Source organism: Temnothorax longispinosus, chromosome 8, assembly GCF_030848805.1.
Source record: "Temnothorax longispinosus isolate EJ_2023e chromosome 8, Tlon_JGU_v1, whole genome shotgun sequence".
Classification (NCBI taxonomy): domain Eukaryota; kingdom Metazoa; phylum Arthropoda; class Insecta; order Hymenoptera; family Formicidae; genus Temnothorax; species Temnothorax longispinosus.
This window is the reverse complement of record NC_092365.1, coordinates 10,579,507-10,603,162: the sequence shown is the minus strand read 5'-3', so window position 1 is coordinate 10,603,162 and position 23,656 is coordinate 10,579,507. Positions and strand designations below refer to the sequence as shown.

Here is a 23,656-nt window from a genome sequence, read left to right as displayed (position 1 = left end):
CATTATATTAAGGCCATAAAGCCTTGTGTACACGATGCTAGAAATCGGTCCAAGTCCTCGATCGATTCAAGTTCTCGAATAGAAGTAGTTGTACTTTGATGATTCTAGATAGCGTTATATAGTGGAGGCAAATATTAGACCAAAAAAGTGCGTTATCTCGGAACCGGTTAAAACTACTCGGATTTAAACGTTTTTTTTTTTAATGTAGGTAATTAAAAACACTACAATGTTTATGGGTTAAAAATTGACGCTTTAATTTATTAAATAATTATTAAATAAAAATTTATTAAATAAACAATTAGCGTCAATTTTTAACCCATAAACATATTGTAGTAGTGTTTTTAATTACCTACATTAAAAAAAAAACGCTCAAAACCGAGTAGGTAGTTTTAACCGGTTCCGAGATAAAAACCTAATTTGCCTCCACTAATAGTCGAAAAATGTGGGGTCGAGAGCTGAGCCTAACCATTATCCTCTATTTGCTTCTAGAGCCGATGATAGGGCGCTAATTGTGTCTCATGGAATAGTGTACATATACAAGTAAGATATCACCGCATACTTGTCGCATATTTGATTTTAATACATATAATGCATGACGCTTGTATTTTCTTTTCCAGTGATCTTCTACAAAATCCGTTAATTGTAAAAAGATTGTGTAATCATAGTCATATAATGATTTTAGCATTTTTGACGTCACGTTTCATCACATTGAACCGTGGGTATTTTCCGCTGATGCAGACTTTACTATACGAATGAGCCGTATAAAAGTCAATTTGATTGATAAATAATGTTTATCCATCAAATTTCCCAGCTAATGTCGTGGAGTCATACGACCAAAATGGCGTGAGAGTACGGTTTTTCCTATTTTTTAGGAAAACGATTGACCACCAAACGATTCGGCGTCGAATGAGCCGTATAAAAGTCAATTTGATTGATAAATAATGATTATCCATCAAATTACCCAGCTAATGTCACGGAGTCACGACCAATGGCGTGAGAGTACGGTTTTTCCTATTTTTTAGGAAAACGATTGGCCACTAAACGTTTTAATGACGATATTTGTGACCACCAAACGATTCCGCGTCGAATGAGCCCTATCAAAGTCAATTTTAGTGATAAATATAATTTTTCCGACTATAATAATGGCACAGAGTGCACACGTCCGGCATTATGCGCATACGGTTTTTTCTATTTTCTAGGAAAACGGTTGACCACAAAACGTTTTAGGCTGCGGTCCACTTGACGCCACAAATGCTTCGAAGCATTCCTCTTCTCTTTTCTTTCAATGAAGAAAGAAGGAGAAGAAGGACGCTCCAAAGAATTTGTATCGTCAAGTGGACCGCAGCCTTTAATGACGATATTCGAACCCACCAAACGATTCCGCGTCGAATGAGCTAAAAAAAAGTTAAATTGGTTGAAAAATAAAAATTGTCCGGCTAACTTCACACCGGAAATTTTATTTTTATTTTACAGGAAAACGATTAACCACCAAACGATCGGACTAGACTACCAAAGACCACCAAACGACCACCAATCGATACCAATTAATGAAAGTTCGATACGTTGAAGTTGTCCGGCCAACTTCATAGAGGTCAGAATTTCCAACGTGACGGAAACTCTGGGAGCTTTCCAGCAAGCGACACAAATCGACACAAGTGTCGTTTTTGTTATTCATTGCCAAAAAAGAAAGATAGAATATTCGTATGTATTTGACCGGAAATGAATGTCCGGGAAAGAATCTACCATATGAAATCGCATACCGCATATTCATATCATATCTACCATATGAAACCATACCGCATGCGCATATGGCTTCTGCTTTCTGCTCATGGCTCCTGCAATTTTATGTGCTTCCACCTTTACACAGGCAATAGACACAGAAGGAGCTTTCCAGCAAGCGACACAAGTCGACACAAACGTCATTTTATCTATTCGTATGCATTTGACCGGAAATGAATGTCCGGGAAAGATTCGAATCTACCATATGAAATCGTTTGTATTTCGTATGAAGACTTTTGAAGTGCAATTGAAAAGGTTTGTGAGTTATTCGTTTAATTGTAATTAATTAATTATTTTTACACCATGCATTTAGCCGAAATAGATAAATATTAATATAAGTTTTTATACGGAATCGTTTGTATTTTGTATGAAGAGTTACGAAGTGTGATTAAAAAGGTTTGTGAGTCACCCAGATAATTTTAATTAAATATTTATAAACTCGGTAATTAGCCGAAATATAGATTTTTAGTTATTCATGTTAAAAGAAGAAGGCGCTAGTGTTTCCGAAGGTCCGTCTGCAATCAGAATTAATATGAACGATTTAAAAATTATTTTATACTAAAATAAATAAATATACAGGCTAATAAGCCTGTAGCTATGAGCGATAGTTGCTAATTAAGTTTGTAAAGATGTACCAGCTGTGCAGGGTGAAGAGCAGGTTATCTCAAACGCCCTGCCACAACCCAATTAAAAGAGACTCAAATGTCATTACCGCTGAGAAGTACTTTTTGCCATTTAAGTTAGCATGTCAGAGCAACCGGATTGTCCATTGCGTTCCACCTTGAATTTTTTTTACAGTCGTTTATTAGGATTGCCCTACTTTTAAATTGAGCGCTTTTAAATGTATTATTATTAAACTACCGATATCGACATATTATTAGTAATTTAATATTAAAACTTGACAGAGTGACGTAAACTAATTAGCTCATAGTATTATAACAAAGTATTATGCGTTCAAATTCTCGAAAGCTAATAGCTTCTTTACTATGCTCTCTCTTTATGTCGATCGATTCAGATAAAAATCTCCGAAGTCTTTCTTTCTCTCGCGATATTCCTAGAGTAAAACTGTACAAAAGCTCTACGAAATTGGCGATATTTTTCACGGATCTGGTTCGAGTCTCGGCTCTTGAGGAAGGTGCGCATGTAGAAAGAGTACGCCAACACAGTTTATCCTGCTAAATGGTTATCAATTCTCTATAAGTTCTGTATTGTACATAAATTATAGAATATCTAAACGTTTCTTTTTTTTTTTCGATGTCCTGTGACATTGTACAATAGAGTTACAAATAAAGATAAAGCCACACTTTACGTATAATCTGATTCAGTCTTTGCTAATGTTACATAATAACGTGCGAAAGAACTAACAGTTAGACTATTTAAGAGGCTATTTAAGAATTTTAATTGATACTGGAAGCATAAAACTGTTTAGCTAGCTTTACACAAGATATTGGTCTTCTTCTTTATGAAATCGTCAAATTATGATTATGATACATTTCTACATTATCACCAGCATCGAATCTAATCTTATTTATCGTGATACTCTTGAGAAACTGTTAATCCATTGTTTTAACTCGATCGCGGCGCAGAACTGCGTCCACCAATATTGTTCTTCTCCCTCCAATCGATTCCCGTAAAAGCTGTCTACATATTGAACAGTCGATACAACGACGGCGGATTAGTCTGAAATTAAGCACACGTTAACAATCACTCTTCTTGCTAAAATCACAATTTTCTTTTCAATCGCATACCTTGATTATGACATACCTGTAGACCAGCACGGGAGTCAGATCGTCGGCAGCAGGTATGCCTCTTTCCGATGCCATGGAGAAGAGATTCATGATGGTAGTCGCGCAACAAAATACACACTGCAACTTATCCCTAGGAGTCTTATACGCCGATATCATAGCCAATTCAGCCTGCGCCCATGACCAGGGGCATTCGTAATGATAAACTTTTGAAATGCGTAGGTCCCTGTGATTTGAAGTTACGACTTTTGCCAACTTATTGATATGACCGTGAAAAAGCTGGTCCCTATATACATCTCCATCTTCATTTAGATAGAGCGCATTGTGGTATACCCGTGCCATGACGGTTCTTTCCACCACGACTCTCGCCAAATCTAACTGGTTGGCGCTTGCCGCTGAAAGTAAGAAGTAAGTTCAGACGTCTCTGAGCACTCCGCTAAGATCAATTGCGAGATAAATAATTATATTCATGTACATTGCCAAATCGGATCGTTGTCCATTTCCACGTGGACCTTCCCTAGAAAATTATCCACGAGATCCTGTTTCTCGTCAGCTAGCGTAAGCTTTTTAAACTCTTCGCAGAAACGCAGGAGGAAAGCCTTCTTTTTTTCCAAAAATACCCTCACACAAACGGATACAAGATGATTATTGATAGCATCCCGATCGCACTTAACTCGCACGCATAATCTGAAAAATATTATTATTAAACGGTTAACATCTTACATTTAAACATCTTACATTTACTTATACATTACATACAAAGATGATATTTATATATAAACAGTACCTATCTAAGTGAGCTAATGTCGACAGCAATCCCTGACGACATCTGATTAAATATGCGATATAAGGAGATCGCTTTTGATAATCCTCTCGAAGTGATTTGAAGAGCTTTCTACATCCATCGTCATAAATAGACGCACGCAACGTAAAGTTTCATGAAGATGAGCTAGTTAGACTTAGCTAACTAAGACTTAGCTCAGCTTCAACAAATAAGCTTAACAACAAATAATAAGCTTAACAACAAAATAATAATAATAATAATAATAATAAGCTTATAATAATAATATTATAATAATAATATAATATAATAATATAATAATTATAATAATATATAATAATATTATAATAATATTATTATAATAATAATATTATAATTATAATATTATAATAATAAGCTTAACAACAAATTTTTTTTTCAGTTTTAAATTTTCCTGGTGAGCGTTTTGCCTCATTCTTAGTCGTATATAGTAAACTATTGCATAGGACAGGATTTCAGATGCATGTTCTTTACAGGGAAACGTGAAGGTGTAAGAATCAAGTACTTCATCGAGAGTTACATCGAAGAAAAAAAAAATTATCCAAATTGACTAATGAATAAGGTGCTTACGTAAGCGAAACGTAAGCACCTTATTCATTAGTCAATTATATGACAGTCATATATCGCTACGCAATATTACGTGCTTTGACCCTAACTCAATAATATCCTTCTTACTCAATAATATCATCTTTCTTACTTTGCAATACTTTCTTGCATGCAGCCAAACACTGTCCATTTCAACTTTGGAATACCTGTAAAAAATAAAATAAAATGGCAAAAATTGAAGGATTGATTTATATTTTCTCTCGTATGTACTTGATTTTAAAAACTGAAATACCTGCAAGAATTTTAAAAATAAAATAAAAAAAGATAAAATAAAAGAGTTGATTTTTATTCGTTATACTTACCTTGAATTGACAACCTGGAATACCCACAAAAATAAAAAAAAAGGATAAAAATAAACATATAAAAATATTTTTATTTGTTCTTAATTTTTAGAATAAAAACGTATTTATTTTATATTTATATTTATTTTTATATATTTATTTTTATTTATATTTATATTTATACATATTTTAATAATTTGTAGTCTTTAATTATTTAAAGCATTATTATTTATCACATTATTATTGTGAAAGAATTAAAAAAAAAAATTAAGGGCACGGAGATTCGAACCCATAATGTCGAGACTACGAAGTTGTCACAAAACCACTCCGCCAAATTTCATATGACAGATATCCCCCCCCGGCCTCCGGCGTCCCTTGCCACCGCGCGAACATCGATCGCAACGACTCTAGTGGCTATTAGATGACTTAAAAACAATTTCACTAAGCGACCTACCCCCACCACTGGAATTAGCGGTAGTCTCCAGTACGGGGATTCTCTAACTCCTTAACGACAGTTTCGGTATCGTTGCGCAGCTTTTTTATAATATATAATACCTGCGCAACGATACCGAAACTGTCGTTAAGGAGTTAGAGAATCCCCGCACAGACCTGTATGTAAGACCGTGTTCGGGAACACTAGCGCCTTCTTCTTTTAACATGAATAACTAAAAATCTATATTTCGGCTAATTACCGAGTTTATAAATATTTAATTAAAATTATCTGGGTGACTCACAAACCTTTTTAATCACACTTCATAACTCTTCATAGAAAATACAAACGATTCCGTATAAAAACTTTTATTAATTTATCTATTTCGGCTAAATGCATGGTGTAAAAATAATTAATTAATTACAATTAAACGAATGACTCACAAACCTTTTCAATTGCACTTCAAAAGTCTTCATACGAAATACAAACGATTTCATATGATAGATTCTTTCCCGGACATTTATTTCCGGTCAAATACATACGAATGCATAAGAGATTTGATTGGTCCATATGCATGTGCATAAGGAAATAGACCAATCCGTTTCTTTATGCATATGGTTATGCACTTATGCAAGTTTGTCTGGATAGACCTTAAGCCCATTCTACAATAGCCGTAAAAGTATGTTTTAAGACGTTAAGCAGTAAAAATTGACCAACTACAATCGATCATTCTTGGATTGTAAAAATCCCATTGGTCAATAGCTTACTGCTTACGTCTTAACGCATACTTTACGGCTATTGTAGAATGGGCTTTTAAGCGGGGAGCACACACTTCTGCACAACGCATAATGCGTAAGCATAAGAAAATTGATTGGTCCATACACATGTGCATAAGGAAATAGACCAATCAATTTTCTTATGCTTACGCATTATGCGTTGTGCAGAAGTGTGTGCTCCCCGCTTATTCTGCATTTATACATGATTTCTGATTTCTATTCCTTGTTCCTTTTGCCTGTTGCCTGACATTTGTGCAAGGGGCTTAAGGTTTGTTTGCGTCAAGGGTGCATCTCCATGGAGAAAGAAATAGCAGAACGGAATTAAAACGGAATTCCTTTGATTGGCTAAAGGTGAAATTTCATGGTCAGTGAAAAGCAGCAACAGATCGTACTGATTGGCTACAAAATAAATAAGTTCTAGAAACTCGAGAACTTCTCTATTTTGCAGCCAATCAGTACAATCTGCTGGTGCTTTTCACTGCCCATAAAATTTCACCTTAATATCTCATCTTGAGAGCCCCTACCTGGAGATTAGCCAATCAGAGTAATTCCGTTTTAATTCCGTTCCGCTATTTTTCTCTCCATAGGGATGCAGCCTAGTGCAGCCTAAACAGCACTATGAACAGCACTTCAGCAACCATCAGGTTTTCAGCAACAGTAACGCTTTTTTCTTTTTTTTTTTAAACTTTTAAAAGTAACTTGAATCCTCCGATAAGAAAAAACGTATACGCTGGAGAAGCTGCTTGAGGTAATTATTACACTGACTTAAGGTAATTATTAATGATGATACGCTTGAGACCGATTTATACCAATACAGACCTGTACATACAAGGAACGTTCCAGACATGATTATATTTTTGTTATAAATATCTAATACTTATTTGTGTGTGTAACTGTTATGGAAGATAAATTTTAAAACAGCGACATTTAAGCGCGTTTTCATACTTAAATCGTATTATAATAATATTCAAATTTTCTTCGAATAAGCAAATGTGAATTTTGAAGAGGTTAACTACAGACGAATTCTATCCGTTTATCTCTCAGTTGTATTTCTCTCAGTTGTATATTTCTTGCAGTTTATTTCTTACATATTCTATCTGATCGTTATCAATATACATCTAATTTGAATCTTTTTTAAGTACTTAGGAGAAACCTACAATAGACGAAATAAGCCGAGAGAGTACATAAAGCTATTTTAAGTATAACATTGAAACAATGCCTTCTCGAGATGATCACAGCCATGGACGGATAGCAAATTTTAAATTTAATAATAAACACGAAGTAAGTGTAAATCGAATTATTTTCTAATTTATATGACTTAAATGAAGGATTTACGATAATTAATATTTCTATTTTAATCTTATTTCATATTTGAGATACAATAGTATTTTGCATCTAGATGTCTTTTATGCTTTTTGTGTTGATTTTCCGTGTAACTTATATAAAGATTTTTCAATTATTTGATATAGATTGCTACATGTATATGAAACATTTTACATATTTGATGTATATGTATCTTAGGAGGCACGAATAAGAAGGAACGCATTATCGGTGGAACTACGAAAAGCTAAGAAAGATGATCAGTTGTCAAAACGACGTAATTTAGATACACAAGAACTAACAAATTTAGGAGATAAAGCTGCTCTTTCGCCCACTTCTGCTCTTTCTATAGATGAGATTGTAAATCACATAAACTTGCCAGATGAAACATCACAATTACTGGCGATTCAAACCTGTAGAAAATTATTAAGTCGAGAAAAAAACCCTCCTATAAATGATATGATAAAAGGTGGCATAGTACCACGCTGTATTGAGCTCTTAGATAGTGATCATAAGTACGTTTAAAAACCAATTAAATAATTGATTGATTTACGTTTTTATTTTTTTATTTTTTAACAAGATATAATTTTATTATTTCTATCCAGTATTCCTTTGCAATTTGAAGTAGCATGGGTATTGACTAACATAGCTTCGGGTACGTCTGAACAAACGCAGAACGTTGTGAAACATGGAGCGGTACCAAAATTAGTGAAGATGCTTAAGTCTGCGTCGCCTGTTGTTGCCGAACAAGCAGTATGGGCCTTGGGAAACATAGCCGGAGACGGACCATATGCACGCGATCTTGTTCTTGGACATGATGCTCTACCTCTTCTGCTGGATTTAATTAAACCTGATACCCCAGTAAGTGACATTGTATTTAACCTTTGTATTTAAAAATCTTTTGTTTACAATAATAAGTGAAACTTCATCAGTGTCTGAATACCACAGGTAAATAGAGAAATTTTTTTGCCATTTTTTTGGTCAAACTAAATTTTTTTGCCTAATAATATTTTTGTGTGAATTTATATATATTTTTCCATTCAGCAAACTGTGTGCCAATTATTTGTCGGTCTTGAAACACAGTCTCGTTAGAATAGTAAATTCACATAACTAAATCGATAATTTTTTAACTACATTCGTCTTGCTTGCTTTTACCTTGTCAGTATTGACACTTGGAAATAATAGTTTTGTTCGTTCATCTAAAATGCCTATTGCAAGCCAAATGGCAATTAGACAAAAATATTTTTAAAAGCAACTGCATTTAACAATAGCTGAATTGTTAATATTGGCAATAAATGAGAATTTTACAATATTACGTTATCTTTGTTGCAAGAAGATGAAGATGATATCGAACTATGTCGATATTGGTTTAAAACGCATTGTAATATTCTTAACAGTCTGTTTTCTTAATTAAGTTATAAGTAATTTAAAAAATATCTAAACTAAAAATAGAGTTATATACTGTATTAAAGATATATAACAGCATTGACAAATTGGGCTTATTAGTAAATTAGTAAATGTACAGGAGAGTATTAATAATAATTATTCATAAAGAAATAAAATTATAGAGAAAATGCAGAGTAATTCATTATATATAAAGGATCTTTATTATAAACATCGATGTAACAAAAACCTCAAATACGTTACCTGTTTGAGAGTTGTGATTAAAGTTAAAAAATATTTTCAACAAACTATTTCCTCATATTTCGTTCCTGATGTTTTGTTTCGTTTGATAATAGTTTGAGATCATAACTCTTCTCATTCATTGAATCAGTTATTTGGGATATGTTTATATTGAAATAAAATATTTTTTGGACTTGAATTTCTCTCTTTTTGTTCTTTGTTAGCATCAGAATTTGTGTTCGTCTTATTGTTAGTTGAAAACGCTTACACTTTCATTGCACTACGTCTTTTAAGAAAGCAAACATGAGCGAGTAACAATAATGTATTTGGAAAATTATATCTTTATCTGTAAATTATATCGTCATCTTTTTTCTAATAAGTAGACAATATTCCAATGTTTTCTGATAATAATGAAATACGCAGATAACATTCATGCGCAACATCGTATGGACCTTATCTAATTTATGTCGAAACAAGAATCCACCTCCACCCTTCGAATTGATCAGACCTGTTCTACCAGTATTTAATCGTCTGTTTAGTTATACGGATCAAGATGTGCTTGGTAAGAAACATTCACGTTTTATCGGTTATCGTTATTTTATATATTACATAATTTGTTTTGTATCTGAGATACTTTATGCAGCTATTTGTTCTAGCTGATACCTGCTGGGCACTTTCTTATCTCACCGATGGATCCAACGATAAAATACAAGCGGTATTGGAAATTGGCATTATACCAAAACTTGTACAGTTGCTGACATCACAGGAAGGAACTATTCTTACTCCAGCATTGCGTACAGTTGGAAACATAGTAACGGGTGACGATACTCAAACGGATGCTGTGATTCTCGCGGGAGGATTGACGCATCTTGGTGCCTTGTTGCGGTATCATCGCGCCAACATTGTAAAGGAAGCTGCTTGGGCAACCAGTAACATTATGGCTGGTAACACAGACCAAATCCAAAGTGCGATAAACGCTGGTCTGTTACCACCATTGATAGAAGTACTTCAGTTTGTAAGTTTGTTTATGCATACACGCAAGAATCAAAGATTTTTTTAAACTTTTTGATAGAGAATTTTGTAGATAAATATATCCATTTATTTTAGGGAGACTATAAGGCACAAAAGGAAGCTGCATGGGCTGTAACTAACTTAACAACGGGAGGAACGATTCAACATTTAACTGAATTAGTGGGAGCGGGTGTATTGCCACCTTTTTGTAATTTATTGGAGACAAAAGACTGGGGTGTTATTATTGTTGTCTTAGATGGCCTAACTAATATCTTACATGCTGCAGAAAAAATAGGACAAGTAGAAAGAGTTGCCATTATGATCGAAGAAGCTGGAGGATTAGATAAAATAGAAGCTCTTCAACATCATCAGAATGAACAAGTTTATCAGAAATCTATGGCTATACTTGATACGTACTTTTCTCAAAAGGTTTGTACATTTGTTTTATGTTCATAAAGTTGACTATATAGAAAAACTATTTTTCTCGTAGACAGTTTTATATTTTACCCAGATATAGACAAATGTATAATTTTAATAAAATTATTTTATCTGCACTAAATTGAGCGATGATAATCAAATTATTATTTTAATAAAGATACTTGCGTATTCTTCTTTCAACAAATAAAAAAAGTAATTTTTTTTAGGACGAAGAAGAGGTTCCTACTTCTAAAGTTAACGAGAATGCTGATGAACAGATTGAATTTAATATGACGGAAGATCCGCCGATAAATAAATTTAATTTTTGAATGAGCACGTCTTTGAATTTGGATTGAAGAATTGTGAATGAAAGAATTTATCAATATGAGACTTGATTATCAATTTGTTATAGTTCATAATGATGGCTGCCTACAATAAAAATTCGAGTGTCAGCAATATTTGTGACAAAAAATAATAGAAAAGAAAAAGCAACACGAATCTATTCAACTATAAACAATGATCTTATCTTTTTATATGTATTATAAGAATAAAATTATAATTAAGTGTTGAACACAATAATTTTGTTTTGATAATTGAGTCTCGCATCTTTTAAATGTTTCTAGATATATTTACGTGAAATCTCATTGTTACATTAGGCCTGTTCGTTTTCGCTGCACTTCTGAATTAGTGCAATAAATTAGAATAAAAGAAAATATATTTGTTTCTTTTTAACTTATTGCACTATATTGCACTAGTTCAGAAGTGCAGTGAAAACGAACAGACCTATTAACTGAAGAAAAAAAGCTTTTGATACTAATTATTTGATGTAATTTTTAGAAGTTACTGCAAACATTTTTCAAACTTATATATTTACAGGTTTCTTTGTTAAATCTCGTAACTGATAAGTACATTTTGTAATAGAAATAATTGAGTTTAGCTTTCTTTGTACTTTCGTTGAAAAAAAGATAACGCTACTTGATCATGTTTTATTCTTCCTTTTTTTATGCAGAAAATGATTAATCTATTAAATCTCAAGTTTTCTCTTGTATTTTTACTAATATTCAATCATTTCTTTACAGACTCATTTAAAACCGTTATTTTTAAATATTAGTTTCGATAATTTGTAGAATCGATTGTCACGATTAATAACTGATCTATTACTCTATATATTATGTATTATAAATTATGTATTATAAATTCTGTGTAAAAGGGCTCAGTATTATTTATTCCTTTATAGTTTTCTTTTTTAATAAAACGTACGTTGATATTCTTGCAAACTTTACGATTTTATTGTATTATCGCGAATAATACACCCAAAAAATTATCCGTTAGAAAAACCAATAAAAACTACGTCGAGTTCAAAATTTAATAGTTACTGCAAACATTTTTCGGCAATTATTTAGAAAAACCACGGGTTTCCGATTTTCCGTCATCATTTTGGGCGGACTATCGGCACGGAACAGGCCATGAGAATCTAGTAAAGTCTAGTTAATTTTGTCTTCCACGTTTTATGTACTGTCACCCTCAGTGAAACACAACATTTTCTATGCTGCTAGATTCGAAAGAAAGAAGTTAGGAAGCATTACTTTTGTACTGACTCTCGTATTTTTAATAATATATTTGTACAAAATTCATTACTATGATAGATATTCACTAAATTATACTTATGCAGCTTTCAAAATAATGCTTTAATTGCGGTGAATGAAAAAGCATACGTCCTATCTTTGATATATTATAAAAAAAAGTGATATAATAATTGCAGTGAGATTAATTAATTTAATTATTTTTTCTCTATTTTAAAGCTGTAAATGAAAAATTCGTCGTGTTGCTGATATTCTTTCCAATGTTCAAATCGCTCGTTATCGACCCAATATAAAATCGCTTTGGTCGTTGACCAAGAAATGATAAACAAACGCAGCTTTCTTTTTATCAAAGGTAATTTGAGTCGCGCGACTTCTCTGATGACAATCGTCCCGGCTTCTTGGCGGATCTCTCAGAAATATTGATCCAAACAACGTCGCTGCACAAATAATACAATGTTTTTAAAGTATCTTGGTGGTTTTTAAAGTATATCAATGCCCACATGTGGTAGTAGAACAATAAATTAACCCTTTGAGGACGAGAGCTTTCTAAAAAACTAATTTATGAATTAATTTGATTTTAACCTTCAAATTCTAAAATTTAAAATGTGAATTCAATATATAGTGGGTCAAATTTCAAAACAATTCAATTACCATAAAACTCGATTTACGGTGTTCTTGGAATCGCTAAATGTCAAACAAAATGAAACTGGAAACTTGGTATTAATTATATAGTTAGTAACGTTAAAAATTTCCTAAAATCAAATTTTGCAATAATCAGATTATTGCATAATCCGATTTTGAAATTTTGTTTGGACTCACCATTTTTAATTTTATTTCTTAATCTTAAATTCGAATAAAGCATTAGCGAATTATTCCAATAAGTCAGGTTACATATGAAAATCGAGCGAGCCTTTACACAAAATAAAGGAGAGTAGCAAATATAGCGCTCGCTCCTCAAAGGGTTAAGAATGTGACAAAAATGGGCAAGAGAAATATATGAATAAGAACAACTTTACCAAGCGTCTTAGCATCGAGTTCGTTATCTTGCGTATGACTTAATAACTCTTGCAAAAACGAGCTGATATAAAGAAAGACTGTTCTTCTAGTCTCGGGTAGCTGCATTACAATCTGTAAATGAGAAAAATATATAATCTGAATTTAATTGTACAAAAAAATATTACATATAGTAAAATGTCAGTTTCCGATTTGATTTACTTGTTTGCATTGTAAATAATTGGTTGCCGCAGATAGACAAACATTATGCAGATTATATGGTATCAAGGGTTCAGCGGTAGATTCTAAAAGTAGCAATAATGCCTCTGCTACCGAATGTACACCACCAGCTTGTATGTATAACGAGAATAATTAGTCAAGGACAACGATATGTATGTATATGTGCGTGCATGTATGTATATACACGCTTTCACGGGGTCATTAGGCCTCCTGTTTACAGCAGCTGTAACCGTACCCCATAACATGTGAAACAATAACAGCTACTCTCAGCTACTAAAGTAATTAAAGCACATTATTAAATTATTTATTATAACCTGATAACAATTTCATAAAATTTTATAATAAAAATGTTTATAATAAAAATGTTTAAATGTCAATATCTCTTAAACAAAGCATTTACGGGCATACCTCTAGAGGAAAATTTTTTCTTGTTTTGAGGTCCTAATTGAGGTTCATATTTTAAGTTAAGCGGGGAGCACACACTTCTGCACAACGCATAATGCGTAAGCATAATTAGAAAATTGATTGGTCCATACACATGTGCATAAGGAAATAGACCAATCAATTTTCTTATGCTTACGCATTATGCGTTGTGCAGAAGTGTGTGCTCCCCGCTTTAGGACATTTTTAACCTGAAACACCGTGTATATGTATATAAATATAAATATGATATATATATATATATATATATATATATATATATATATATATATATATATATATATATATATATATATATATATATATATATATATATATATATATATATATATAATTTGCTGTGCGACAGTAGTTTAACTCAAATTAAAGTAAGCAATTCATAATATTATCAATTAATATATAGTTATCAGGTGTGAGAAGCGTCAAATCTTAATTCCGCATTAACTAAAATTGGCAACATGTTAGACTGAAAAACGTGATCGGGGCTATCTGTCCTATTTTTGATAGGGCAATGTGTCCACACTTCAATGACGAATTGTTCTTTTATAAATAGATAATGGTGCGTAACTACAAAAGAAAGACTTTCTTTAAGACGGATAAGGTAAACATATCCAATAAAATTATATTTAGAGCGATTAAAAGAATCAAAATTGAGTGAGAATTTTTTCGTAAAAACAGCGTTAAACTTTGGAATAAATGTTCGGGCTCTCACTCGCTACTGTAAAAAAGTGACCTAAAGCAACTACTTGATCCTGCGATTCAAGAATCGTCACCAAATTTTTATTTTAAAAATACACGTCAAGTTAAATATATGAGTTTGTCTTAAATTATTGAGTATTTTCTATTTCAAACGCTGCCGAGAATAAAGTAAAGGCCCTAAATAAAAAAAGATTAAAGAATTAAGGGGACAAAAGAAACTCATCACATTGATTTTGCAACAGACTCAAAATCAGTTTGATGCCACCGTATATAAAGAAAAATCAGCTCTACGCAGGAAACTTATCAAAAAATCTACACGAAGTGCCTATTACTTCTCTGACTCCAACGACTAAGCAGTTTTTTCAATATCATATGTATATTAATAATAAGTAATATTATAAATAAGTATAAAAATTAATATAAATAATGTGTTTTTTATTATGTGGACAGATAGCCCCTCGAATGTAGACAGATAGCCCCGCATATGGGGCTATCTGTCTACGCTTGACTTGTCCACTTAAAAAATTCGCCTCTTTAAAATGTTAAAAGATCAACGATTTTAATTGTTTTTTTTTTTTTTAATAGCAAGGTTAAAAGGTTATACCATTAAACTTTTAGCCAAATATCTTTATTAGTTTTTTAGTAAACTTGAAAAAAGCGTAAAGTGTGGACACATAGCCCCGATCTCCCCTATATTCTTATTTGAAAGGGCGTAAAATAAGAAAAATTTTGGCGCAAGCTAGAGGTCGATACGTTGACCCATTCAAAAGTTATTTGGGTTCAAAAATGGGTTTTTCCGAACTTTGACCCTAAATAACTCCCGAATGAGTTAACGTATCGATCTCTGGTTTACGTCAAAATTTTTCTTTTTTTATGCCTTTTCAAACAATATACTACAATATGGGGGATTTTAGTTAAAATTTTTTAGTGCCCCAGGAAGCACCAACTCAAAAATTAGGAGTCATTACTCAAGAAAGAAGAAGAGATCCAATACGCGGCCAATTTCATGTGTTGCAACCTCTTTTTTTAGTAGTCGAGTCGACTTGTATGTACATACATACATACAAAATTCATTAAAACAATCACCTATAGCGTAAACTATATGAAATCTGATAAATGCGATGCACGAAAACTTCCTGCGGGAAACGTAGACTTTATTTAAATGATATATTAATAATATAATTTATTTTCCAAAATAATAAAATAGCAATATTTTGAAGCAATTAACGACCATTAATTTTTAAGCTACAGCATATAACTTTAGAGAGGATTTACTTTGAAGATGATAGAATGTTTTTCTAAAGTGGCGTTTGATATATTTACTTACAAAACAAGATTATAAGCTGCGGATGGTTAAAAAATGGTTAAATTCATTAAATCATTTTATATTTGCTATAGACGATCTTATGCTAAAGATTGCATTAATTACTTATATTTACATTTTTGTTTCATGTGTTGTACTTCAAACTTGATGGCCAGGTACTTTAATAAGGTAACTAAAAGAGATTTAGCAGTGAAAATGAGTGAAAGAGATGCAGTTTTTTTAACATTTTTCGAAAAAAATTTCATGTTTAGAGGCTTTGAGCGACCTCTAAATATTAAGTTACAACGCCTGCTCTTCAAGGGTCTTCATTTGAGAGTTCTTAGAACGAATTTAAGGAGTGAGACTTAAAATCAAATTTTTGACCCAAAAATATTGCCACCTAATATACATACATATACATACATATGCATATACATATATATTGTATTTTTTTAAATATCAAAAGGATACGCATTGGATCTTGACTCCATTCATCTAGCCAATCTCGAATAGCTACAATCTCACTATGAAGGCCTGGCGTTTCAAAAAGTCCTGAAGTTTTAAGGCCATGCCGATATAGCCTGTCTACTAAGTGCCATATCTCTTTCGGTACTGGATACGGTTCTTGCGTGAGATTTTTATTATTCTCCTGCAGTTTTTAAATTAAATTTAAAGTATAAATTAGATTACAGAGAAACTTTTGGAATAATAAAATACCTGTCAATTTTTAGATATTTACCAATTCGATTAATCGTCCAATAGGGATTTCTCTAATTGGAACTGAAATATGAACAAGTGCTTCCATAGAAGAGCCAAAACAGCTCCTCTCATAAGTGCCTGAAAAATGTCATTAATTTGCATAATTATTATTTCTAAACTAACATGACTATTAGGGTAATTCAAAAAAATCTTTTTTTTCGCGACGCACACCAAAATATCAAAGCTTACCTAAAAAAAGAATTTTCCTCAAAATTTGAGCAAAATCGAACAGGTTTTAGAGGTCGCTACCAGCGATTTTCAATATTTTTGATTAAAAAATCGGTTTTTTTTTTAAATGTTCAAAATTGCATAACTTTTCGAGTTTTAATGATAAAGGCGTGAAATTTTCAGGAAATCTTCAACCATTCATGTAGTTTATGAATATCAAGTTAGAAAATTTATTATCGGAAAAAATTGTTTTACGTTTTTTTTGTTTATAATAAAAAAATAATCATCTATAACAAATAGGCGCCAGCGATCTGGGACATGGTTTTGACTTTAAATTACATCTAGGTAATCCAAAAATGCATTTTAATAATCAAATGCTTGAACGTCGGTGAATTTGTTGCTGAAAATTTGTTTAAACAACAAATTCAAAAAACCACGTTACCCGTAATGTAGAAATAACGTATGTCATAATCTTTATTTAGGTGTCTGTATTGCATTCCAACTTTTGTTGTCAAATTCAAGTTGAGAAAATAATAAATTATCCAAATGCTACATATTTAATAATTTTTTGTTACAACATCAACTTGAATTTGTTACAACATCAAAGTACATTGTACTTATTATTCTTTGAAAATGAAATAATTATGACAAATTACAAAAAAGTAACATTGTTATTAATCTATCCATTTTACAAATATGAGTCGCAGTAAAAAAAAAATTGCAATTCGTAAAATTGAATGGTGTTATTGTATTAGGCAGAAAAGAAGTTGATGTAACAAAAAATTATTGAATATGTAGCATTTGGATAATTTATTATTCTCTCAACTTGAATTTGACAACAAAAGTTGGAATGCAATAGATACCTAAATAAAGATTATGACATGCGTTATTTCTACATTACGGGTAACGTGGTTTTTTGAATTTGTTGTTTAAACAAATTTTCAGCAACAAATTCACCGACGTTCAAACATTTGATTATTGAAATGTATTTTTGGATTACCTAGATGTAATTTAAAGTCAAAACCATGTCCCAGATCGCTGGCGCCTATTTGTTATAGATAATTATTTTTTTATTATAAACAAAAAAAAACGTAAACAAATTTTTTCCGATAATTTCTAACTCGATATTCATAAACTACATGAATGGACAAAGATTCCCTAAAAATTTCACGCCTTTATCATTAAAACTCGAAAAGTTATGCAATTTTAAACATTTGAAAAAAAACCGATTTTCAATCGAAAATATTGAAAATTGCTGGTAGCGACCTCTAAAACTTGTTCGATTTTGCTCAAATTTTGAGGAAAATTCTTTTTTTAGGTAAGCTTTGATATTTTAGGATGCGTCGCGAAAAAAAATTCTTTTTTTAATCACCCTAATGACTTATGATATAAAAATGTAAAAATGAATAACCTCAGTTCTATTATATATTGTCGTTGCTTATGTGCATGTAATATACCTGTTATAGTAATGAAAATATCTTTGCCTCCCTCAAGATGCAATACTAATATATCATACAACTTGTCTTCACCGGAATTCAATTTACATGCAGTCTTTTTGTCTACATACACTTCTAGTTTAATATCGCATTTTTCACCTTAAAGAGAAGGAAATACATAATAATATAAAAATATATTAACATAGAGAGATACATTTAACAAAGTGTAAGAAAAATTGTAATTATAAATGATAAATTTTACCTGGTTTTATGAAGCCTGTATAAGGTTCTATGTGCAACCAATCCTTGCAGTAACTTGTATCGTCTAACTTTTTTATAAATTCAAATTGTACTGGTACCTAGTTTGTAGAATATAAACATGAAGAATAAAAGTAAAGATTGTGTGTTCCCTCTCTCTCTCTCTCTCTCTCTCTTCCTCCCTCCCTCCCTCTCCCCCCCTCTCTCCCTCTCTCTCTCTCTCTCTCTCTCTCTCTCTCTCTCTCTCTCTCTCTCTCTCTCTCTCTCTCTCTCTTCCTCCCTCCCCCCCTCTCTCTCTTCCTCCCTCCCCCCTCTCTCTCTCTTCCTCCCTCCCTCCCTCTCCCCCCTCTCTCTCTCTCTCCCTCTCTCTCTCTCTCTCTCCCCCTCCCTCCCTCCCTCCCTCTACCCCTCTCTGCGTACGCATGTCATAACATGACAAAAATTAATTATCTATTCAACAAGAAATAATTATTTATTCACTCTACCTGGCCTGTATTAGCGATAATAAGCTCTTTACTGCTAGGCTCAAGAAATCTCAAAATATCAAAGATAATATCCGTGGTGTCGACCATTACTTGAGGTAAAAATTCATTCTCTAATTTATCTAGTTTTTTCATAACTTCCTCATGAATTTTACGATACTTAGCCGTATCTATAATTCGTATCTGTTGGAAAATTATATGACGCAATGTACAATAGTATGCCATCTCTTTCGAGTGATAAATACGTAATTAATAAAAAAAAAAAATATATTTGCATACTTACCTGAGAATCAAAACTTGCACTGACCGGCTTGTGATCAGATATCTTTAGTTCCGGATAACTTTTATAACCGACTGATTTAATCATATCTCCCTTCCATAATATTCGATCACACCAAGCTGGAGCTCTGCATTTCTCGCTATATATTGTCGATGTAAGCATTAAAAAAAGAACAGATTAACAGATTAGATTAAATTTCACATAATAAATAATAGGTTGCATTTTGGAAATTTAATACAATTTTTAGGATACCTTGAATCCCAGTTGTCGGTACCTGGATCATATTTATATGTGGGTTTGAAGTCAATTTCGGCCTCCTGAAATCCTTGAAACACACGTCCTGCCTTGCGTTGATGTCCAAGTTGATCCAATGCTAAGACCGGGCCGTAGTTACCCTCTAAAATGTACTGCTTAGCTGTTGCTGCATCCATATCCGTTATCCGATAATTTAAATCTCCCAGCCAATAAATCTGACTATACATAGAAATGTATGTATATGTATACAGGGTGTCCGAAAAATCGCCTACTCCACTTCAGGAGGTGATTCGGGACCCAAAAACAAGCAAAAAAGTTCATACAAACATAGGTCCGGAAATGAGCCGTTTCCGAGTTATAGCCATTTTTATGTTCAAAAATCGTAATTTAAAATCCGCTTGGCATCCCTCTTTCTTAATTATTTCTTAAATTAAAAATTTTTATTTTTAAATATTTTTAATTTTTTTAATTTTAATTTTTTTATTTTTTTTCAATTTTTCAATATTTGTAAATACGATTACATTATCTTAAAAAAAAATCAGTTGTTTTCACGGCTATTCAAAATCAGTTGTTTTCACGGCTATTCAAAATCAGTTGTTTTCACGGCTACTTGAAATCAGTTGTTTTCACGCCTATTCAAAATCAGTAAGTAAATCACGGCTTTTCAATAAGTTTCAAATTATTATTTAACAACACCTTACTTTTAGGTTATATCTAATCTTTCCGTATTCATCAATGGATCGTTTAAGTTTTAATGAATTAGCTGATATGCATCTATGTATGGTCTTGCTCAAAGTAATGCTCCCGAGGCAAGAAGATTATACATCCAGTCTTTTCCAAATCGAGATGTACCGGGAATAGCGTCTTTTCGAAATGTAGACAGAAACTTGAGAGAATTTGGTAATTGTAATTAAAAAAAATTGAAAATAAAAATTTACGATTTTTGAACATAAAAGTGGCTATAACTTGGAAACGGGTCATTTCCGGACCTATGTTTGTATGAACTTTTTTGCTTGTTTTTGGGTCCCGAATCACCTCCCGAAGTGAAGTAGGCGATTTTTCGGACACCCTGTATATGCTATACATACGTATCATGCTTATACACACACACATAGAGAGTATTTTAGAAATAAATGGCCAAACTTTTTATATATAGCATTTTCTACTCACTGTAAGGGTAAAAGTCATGTAAACATGAGTCTAGAAACGTTCCCTTTTTAGATTACAAACACTTCTTATTTGAGATAGAACTTGACAAGAATATTTTATTAAAGAAATTGTTAGAAATGCACATAATTGGCTTTTCTGTCAATCTACCAATTGGTGTAATTCCCATACAGAACAAAATGTTTTCAAAAAGTATTTCTGAATATTTCTATAAAAATATTGTAAGAAACATTTTAAAATGGTTTAAAATCCTTTGTGCTAACATTTTTAAGAAAATTTTAAGAATTTTAAGGTGATGCTGGAGTCGTCTGTATAACCGACAAAATTACCATTTTATATATTATCGAAACCTATATCTGTCATCGCTGTAACTCGAGACGCCATATTAGGATAAAAGTAGGTAATGAAATCTGTAATTCCGTAATTTTTTCTCGTTTATATAAAATCAGAGTTTCTCTGAATCATTGATGTATATGTGTCGTAGGCAAATGGTTATTTTAAGAAAATAGCTTCTGACTAGGCAAATGCTATCTGCCTGGTCAAATAGTTCTCACCCATTTATTTTTGCTATTTTCCTAGGCAAATACTATTTGACTAAATCGCTGTTAGGCAAATGGTATTCAGCGAAACATGCATTAAGGTAAATCTGAAGAATAGTGGCCTCCTCACCGATTTCGTTGAACTTAGGCTTAATCGATACGTTTTTGCACAAAACGACCGAATGTGGCAGAAAAGTGTCGCTCTGCCCCGCGAAGCGAGATATTAAACGTAAAAGTTGACAAGAATCAGGTTATGATTCCTGTCATACCGACGAACTGTACAGCGACTACGAACATGCCCTGTTAGCCCAGTAGCAGGGGAAAAAAATAGGTTTTGCCCTCCAAAAGGTCGGGTAGTTCCGATTTTTGGATGTTTTATATTTTGGGGTCCTAATAAAGAATCCAAGTTTTCGACCTTGGCGCACTTCCGCTCGCGCCGCCATCTTGAAAAAATGCAGCACAAAACCGGTTTTTCGGAATATCTCCTTACCAGTAGGCAAAAATAGTTAGTATTAATTATATAGAAGATATAATTCCCTACAGCTTTTGTCTGAAACATTTTTTCGTATATGTAATAATAGATAGCGAGCTACAGCACTGTAAAGTGGAACAAATTATTAAAAATTTCACAAAAGGCTTCTTTTTAAGCATATTTTATTATAATTATTGTTTATTAATTTCTATTAATATAAATTAATTATTATTATTAACAATAGAGTAATAGTATTCTATTTACATATTTTTAAATCAATAATCGATTTAATTTTTTATGCTGATACGCATCGTATCTAACATCTCCTCCCCCCAAATATTACTGTAAAGAATTTATTGCAAAAAATATCACCTCAGCCAGGATTCGAACCTCCCTCATACCGTGTAGGCGTCTCACCAATTCGATCACCGAGGCATGTGATATTTTTTCTCGCGAAATAATTTTTCGTGTGAATTTTTAATACTATTTCCAATAAATACTGCGCGCCAACTTGAACATATAAATTATTATTTATTTATAATTAAATAGAATAAATATACGTAAAATATTTTCAGCCTACAAATGTTTCAAGTTTTATTCTAGTCCAAGGCATTAGATCCAGCTCCTCAGGCCTTGCTCAATGTAATATCATGCAATTGCAAAAAAGGATGTAGAGGAACATGTGGCTGCAGAAAAGCTGGATTAAAGTGCTCCATTATTTGTGGATTTTGCAATGGACAATCGTGTGAAAATGTGCCAGGGGCCCTATTCTTGAATCGTTTTCATGAAACTCGCATGCGAAATTCAATGCTTTTCAAATAGAAAGTCGCATACGAAAATTATTAGGGCAGGCTCGAGAATACGGTCCCAGAGCCTGTGATCGACAGTGAAAATAAAGGAGAAACACTTTCCGTTATGCAGATTCACGAGGAGATCGAGAATTATGATTCACAAAACAACACCGAAAACTATATTGTTTGTGAGAACATAGTAACCAACCGGGACCAACAAACCGGGACCATCAAACCGACAAAAAATATAAGAGGTTTCTATTGTTTTTATTGTTTCTATTTAAAATATGTTTGAAACGGAGCCTTTTGTGATATTTTTAATAATTTGCTCCACTTTACAGTGCTGTAGCTTGCTCTCTATTAGATATACGAAAAAATGTTTCAGACAAAAATTGTAGGGAATTATATCTTCTACAAAATTGATAATAACTATTTTTACCCAAATACCTACTGGTGAGGAGATATTCCGAAAAAACCGGTTTTGTGCTCCATTTTTTCAAGATGGTGGCGCAAGCGGAAGTGCGCCAAGGTCGAAAACTTGGATTTTTCATTAGAACCCCAAAGTATAAAACATATCCAAAAATCAAAACTACCCGACCTTTGCAGGGTAAACTTACCTAGCTACTGGGCTATGTGGCCATATGCGCATGCTCAGTGGCCGCATGCGCTTGCAAAAGTGCGCGAATTTGAAACGTATGTATACTTATAATGCATATCACTTACAATTAGCTTTCAATGATGAACATATCTTATATAACATATCAAAGTTGTACATGCGTGGGCGGGGGAGCTTCGCCCCCCTGCACCCCCCCCCATGCACGTGAGCCTCACTTTATAAATTATAAGTTACAAAGCGAGGTTTACGAGCATGGGGGAGGGCAGGGGGGCGAAGCTCCCCTGCTCACGCTTAGCGAAATACATTTCCTACCCGAGCACGCCGAAGACGTGTCCATGAGGGGGTGCGGGGGGAGGGGGGCGAAGC

The 23,656-nt window shown here is 32.8% G+C and overlaps 3 protein-coding genes across 11 annotated transcripts in view; 1 reads left to right on the top strand and 2 right to left on the bottom strand.

Moving 5' to 3' along the window:
• Nucleotides 1-2,945: 2,945 nt before the first annotated feature.
• Nucleotides 2,946-4,457, bottom strand: LOC139817803 (GTPase-activating protein and VPS9 domain-containing protein 1-like). The gene is made up of 4 exons (XM_071786098.1): nt 4,312-4,457; nt 4,000-4,211; nt 3,528-3,919; nt 2,946-3,459 (listed from the first exon to the last, which is right to left on the bottom strand). The coding sequence occupies exons 2-4, from the start codon at nt 4,022-4,024 to the stop codon at nt 3,421-3,423; spliced, it is 456 nt and encodes a 151-aa protein (XP_071642199.1). The 5' UTR covers nt 4,025-4,211; nt 4,312-4,457; the 3' UTR covers nt 2,946-3,420.
• A 2,570-nt stretch (nt 4,458-7,027) lies between these two features.
• Pen (karyopherin subunit alpha) lies at nt 7,028-12,019 on the top strand. Of its 3 annotated transcripts, none has more exons than XM_071787066.1 (8): nt 7,028-7,185; nt 7,577-7,718; nt 7,959-8,272; nt 8,363-8,618; nt 9,804-9,942; nt 10,037-10,395; nt 10,488-10,820; nt 11,036-12,019. In XM_071787066.1, the coding sequence occupies exons 2-8, from the start codon at nt 7,653-7,655 to the stop codon at nt 11,135-11,137; spliced, it is 1,569 nt and encodes a 522-aa protein (XP_071643167.1). In that variant the 5' UTR covers nt 7,028-7,185; nt 7,577-7,652; the 3' UTR covers nt 11,138-12,019. The 3 variants fall into 3 exon arrangements, with proteins under 3 accessions (XP_071643167.1, XP_071643169.1, XP_071643168.1); XM_071787068.1 differs by having other exon boundaries at nt 7,047-7,185; nt 7,584-7,718; XM_071787067.1 differs by having other exon boundaries at nt 7,070-7,207.
• Nucleotides 12,020-12,075: 56 nt separating this feature from the next.
• Ocrl (Oculocerebrorenal syndrome of Lowe) overlaps nt 12,076-23,656 on the bottom strand; it is a 53,413-nt gene continuing 41,832 nt past the window's right edge. For 5 of the 7 annotated variants that reach the window (XM_071787057.1, XM_071787058.1, XM_071787061.1 and 2 more), the window contains 10 exons: nt 19,703-19,924; nt 19,454-19,589; nt 19,174-19,353; nt 18,693-18,789; nt 18,452-18,589; nt 16,807-16,904; nt 16,539-16,716; nt 13,607-13,734; nt 13,408-13,519; nt 12,076-12,828 (listed from right to left, as the gene is read on the bottom strand). In XM_071787057.1, the coding sequence (XP_071643158.1) occupies nt 12,668-12,828; nt 13,408-13,519; nt 13,607-13,734; nt 16,539-16,716; nt 16,807-16,904; nt 18,452-18,589; nt 18,693-18,789; nt 19,174-19,353; nt 19,454-19,589; nt 19,703-19,924 (1,450 nt within the window). In that variant the 3' untranslated portion in view covers nt 12,076-12,667. Of the gene's footprint in view, nt 12,829-13,407; nt 13,520-13,606; nt 13,735-14,236; nt 14,257-14,902; nt 16,261-16,538; nt 16,717-16,806; nt 16,905-18,451; nt 18,590-18,692; nt 18,790-19,173; nt 19,354-19,453; nt 19,590-19,702; nt 19,925-23,656 lie in introns of those variants that run through there. The other 2 variants (XM_071787064.1, XM_071787063.1) reach the window with 2 other exon arrangements.

Coding starts and splice junctions, on each gene's coding strand:
- LOC139817803 (XM_071786098.1), bottom strand. CDS start 4,024: ATGGACAACGATCCGATTTGGCAAT. Junction 3,920..3,999: donor CAACGATCCGATTTGGCAAT/GTACATGAATAT, acceptor TCTTACTTTCAG/CGGCAAGCGCCAACCAGTTA. Junction 3,460..3,527: donor ACAGGTATGTCATAATCAAG/GTATGCGATTGA, acceptor GCTTAATTTCAG/ACTAATCCGCCGTCGTTGTA.
- Pen (XM_071787066.1), top strand. CDS start 7,653: ATGCCTTCTCGAGATGATCACAGCCATGGACGGATAGCAAATTTTAAA. Junction 8,619..9,803: donor TAATTAAACCTGATACCCCA/GTAAGTGACATT, acceptor TGAAATACGCAG/ATAACATTCATGCGCAACAT. Junction 10,821..11,035: donor ATACGTACTTTTCTCAAAAG/GTTTGTACATTT, acceptor AATTTTTTTTAG/GACGAAGAAGAGGTTCCTAC.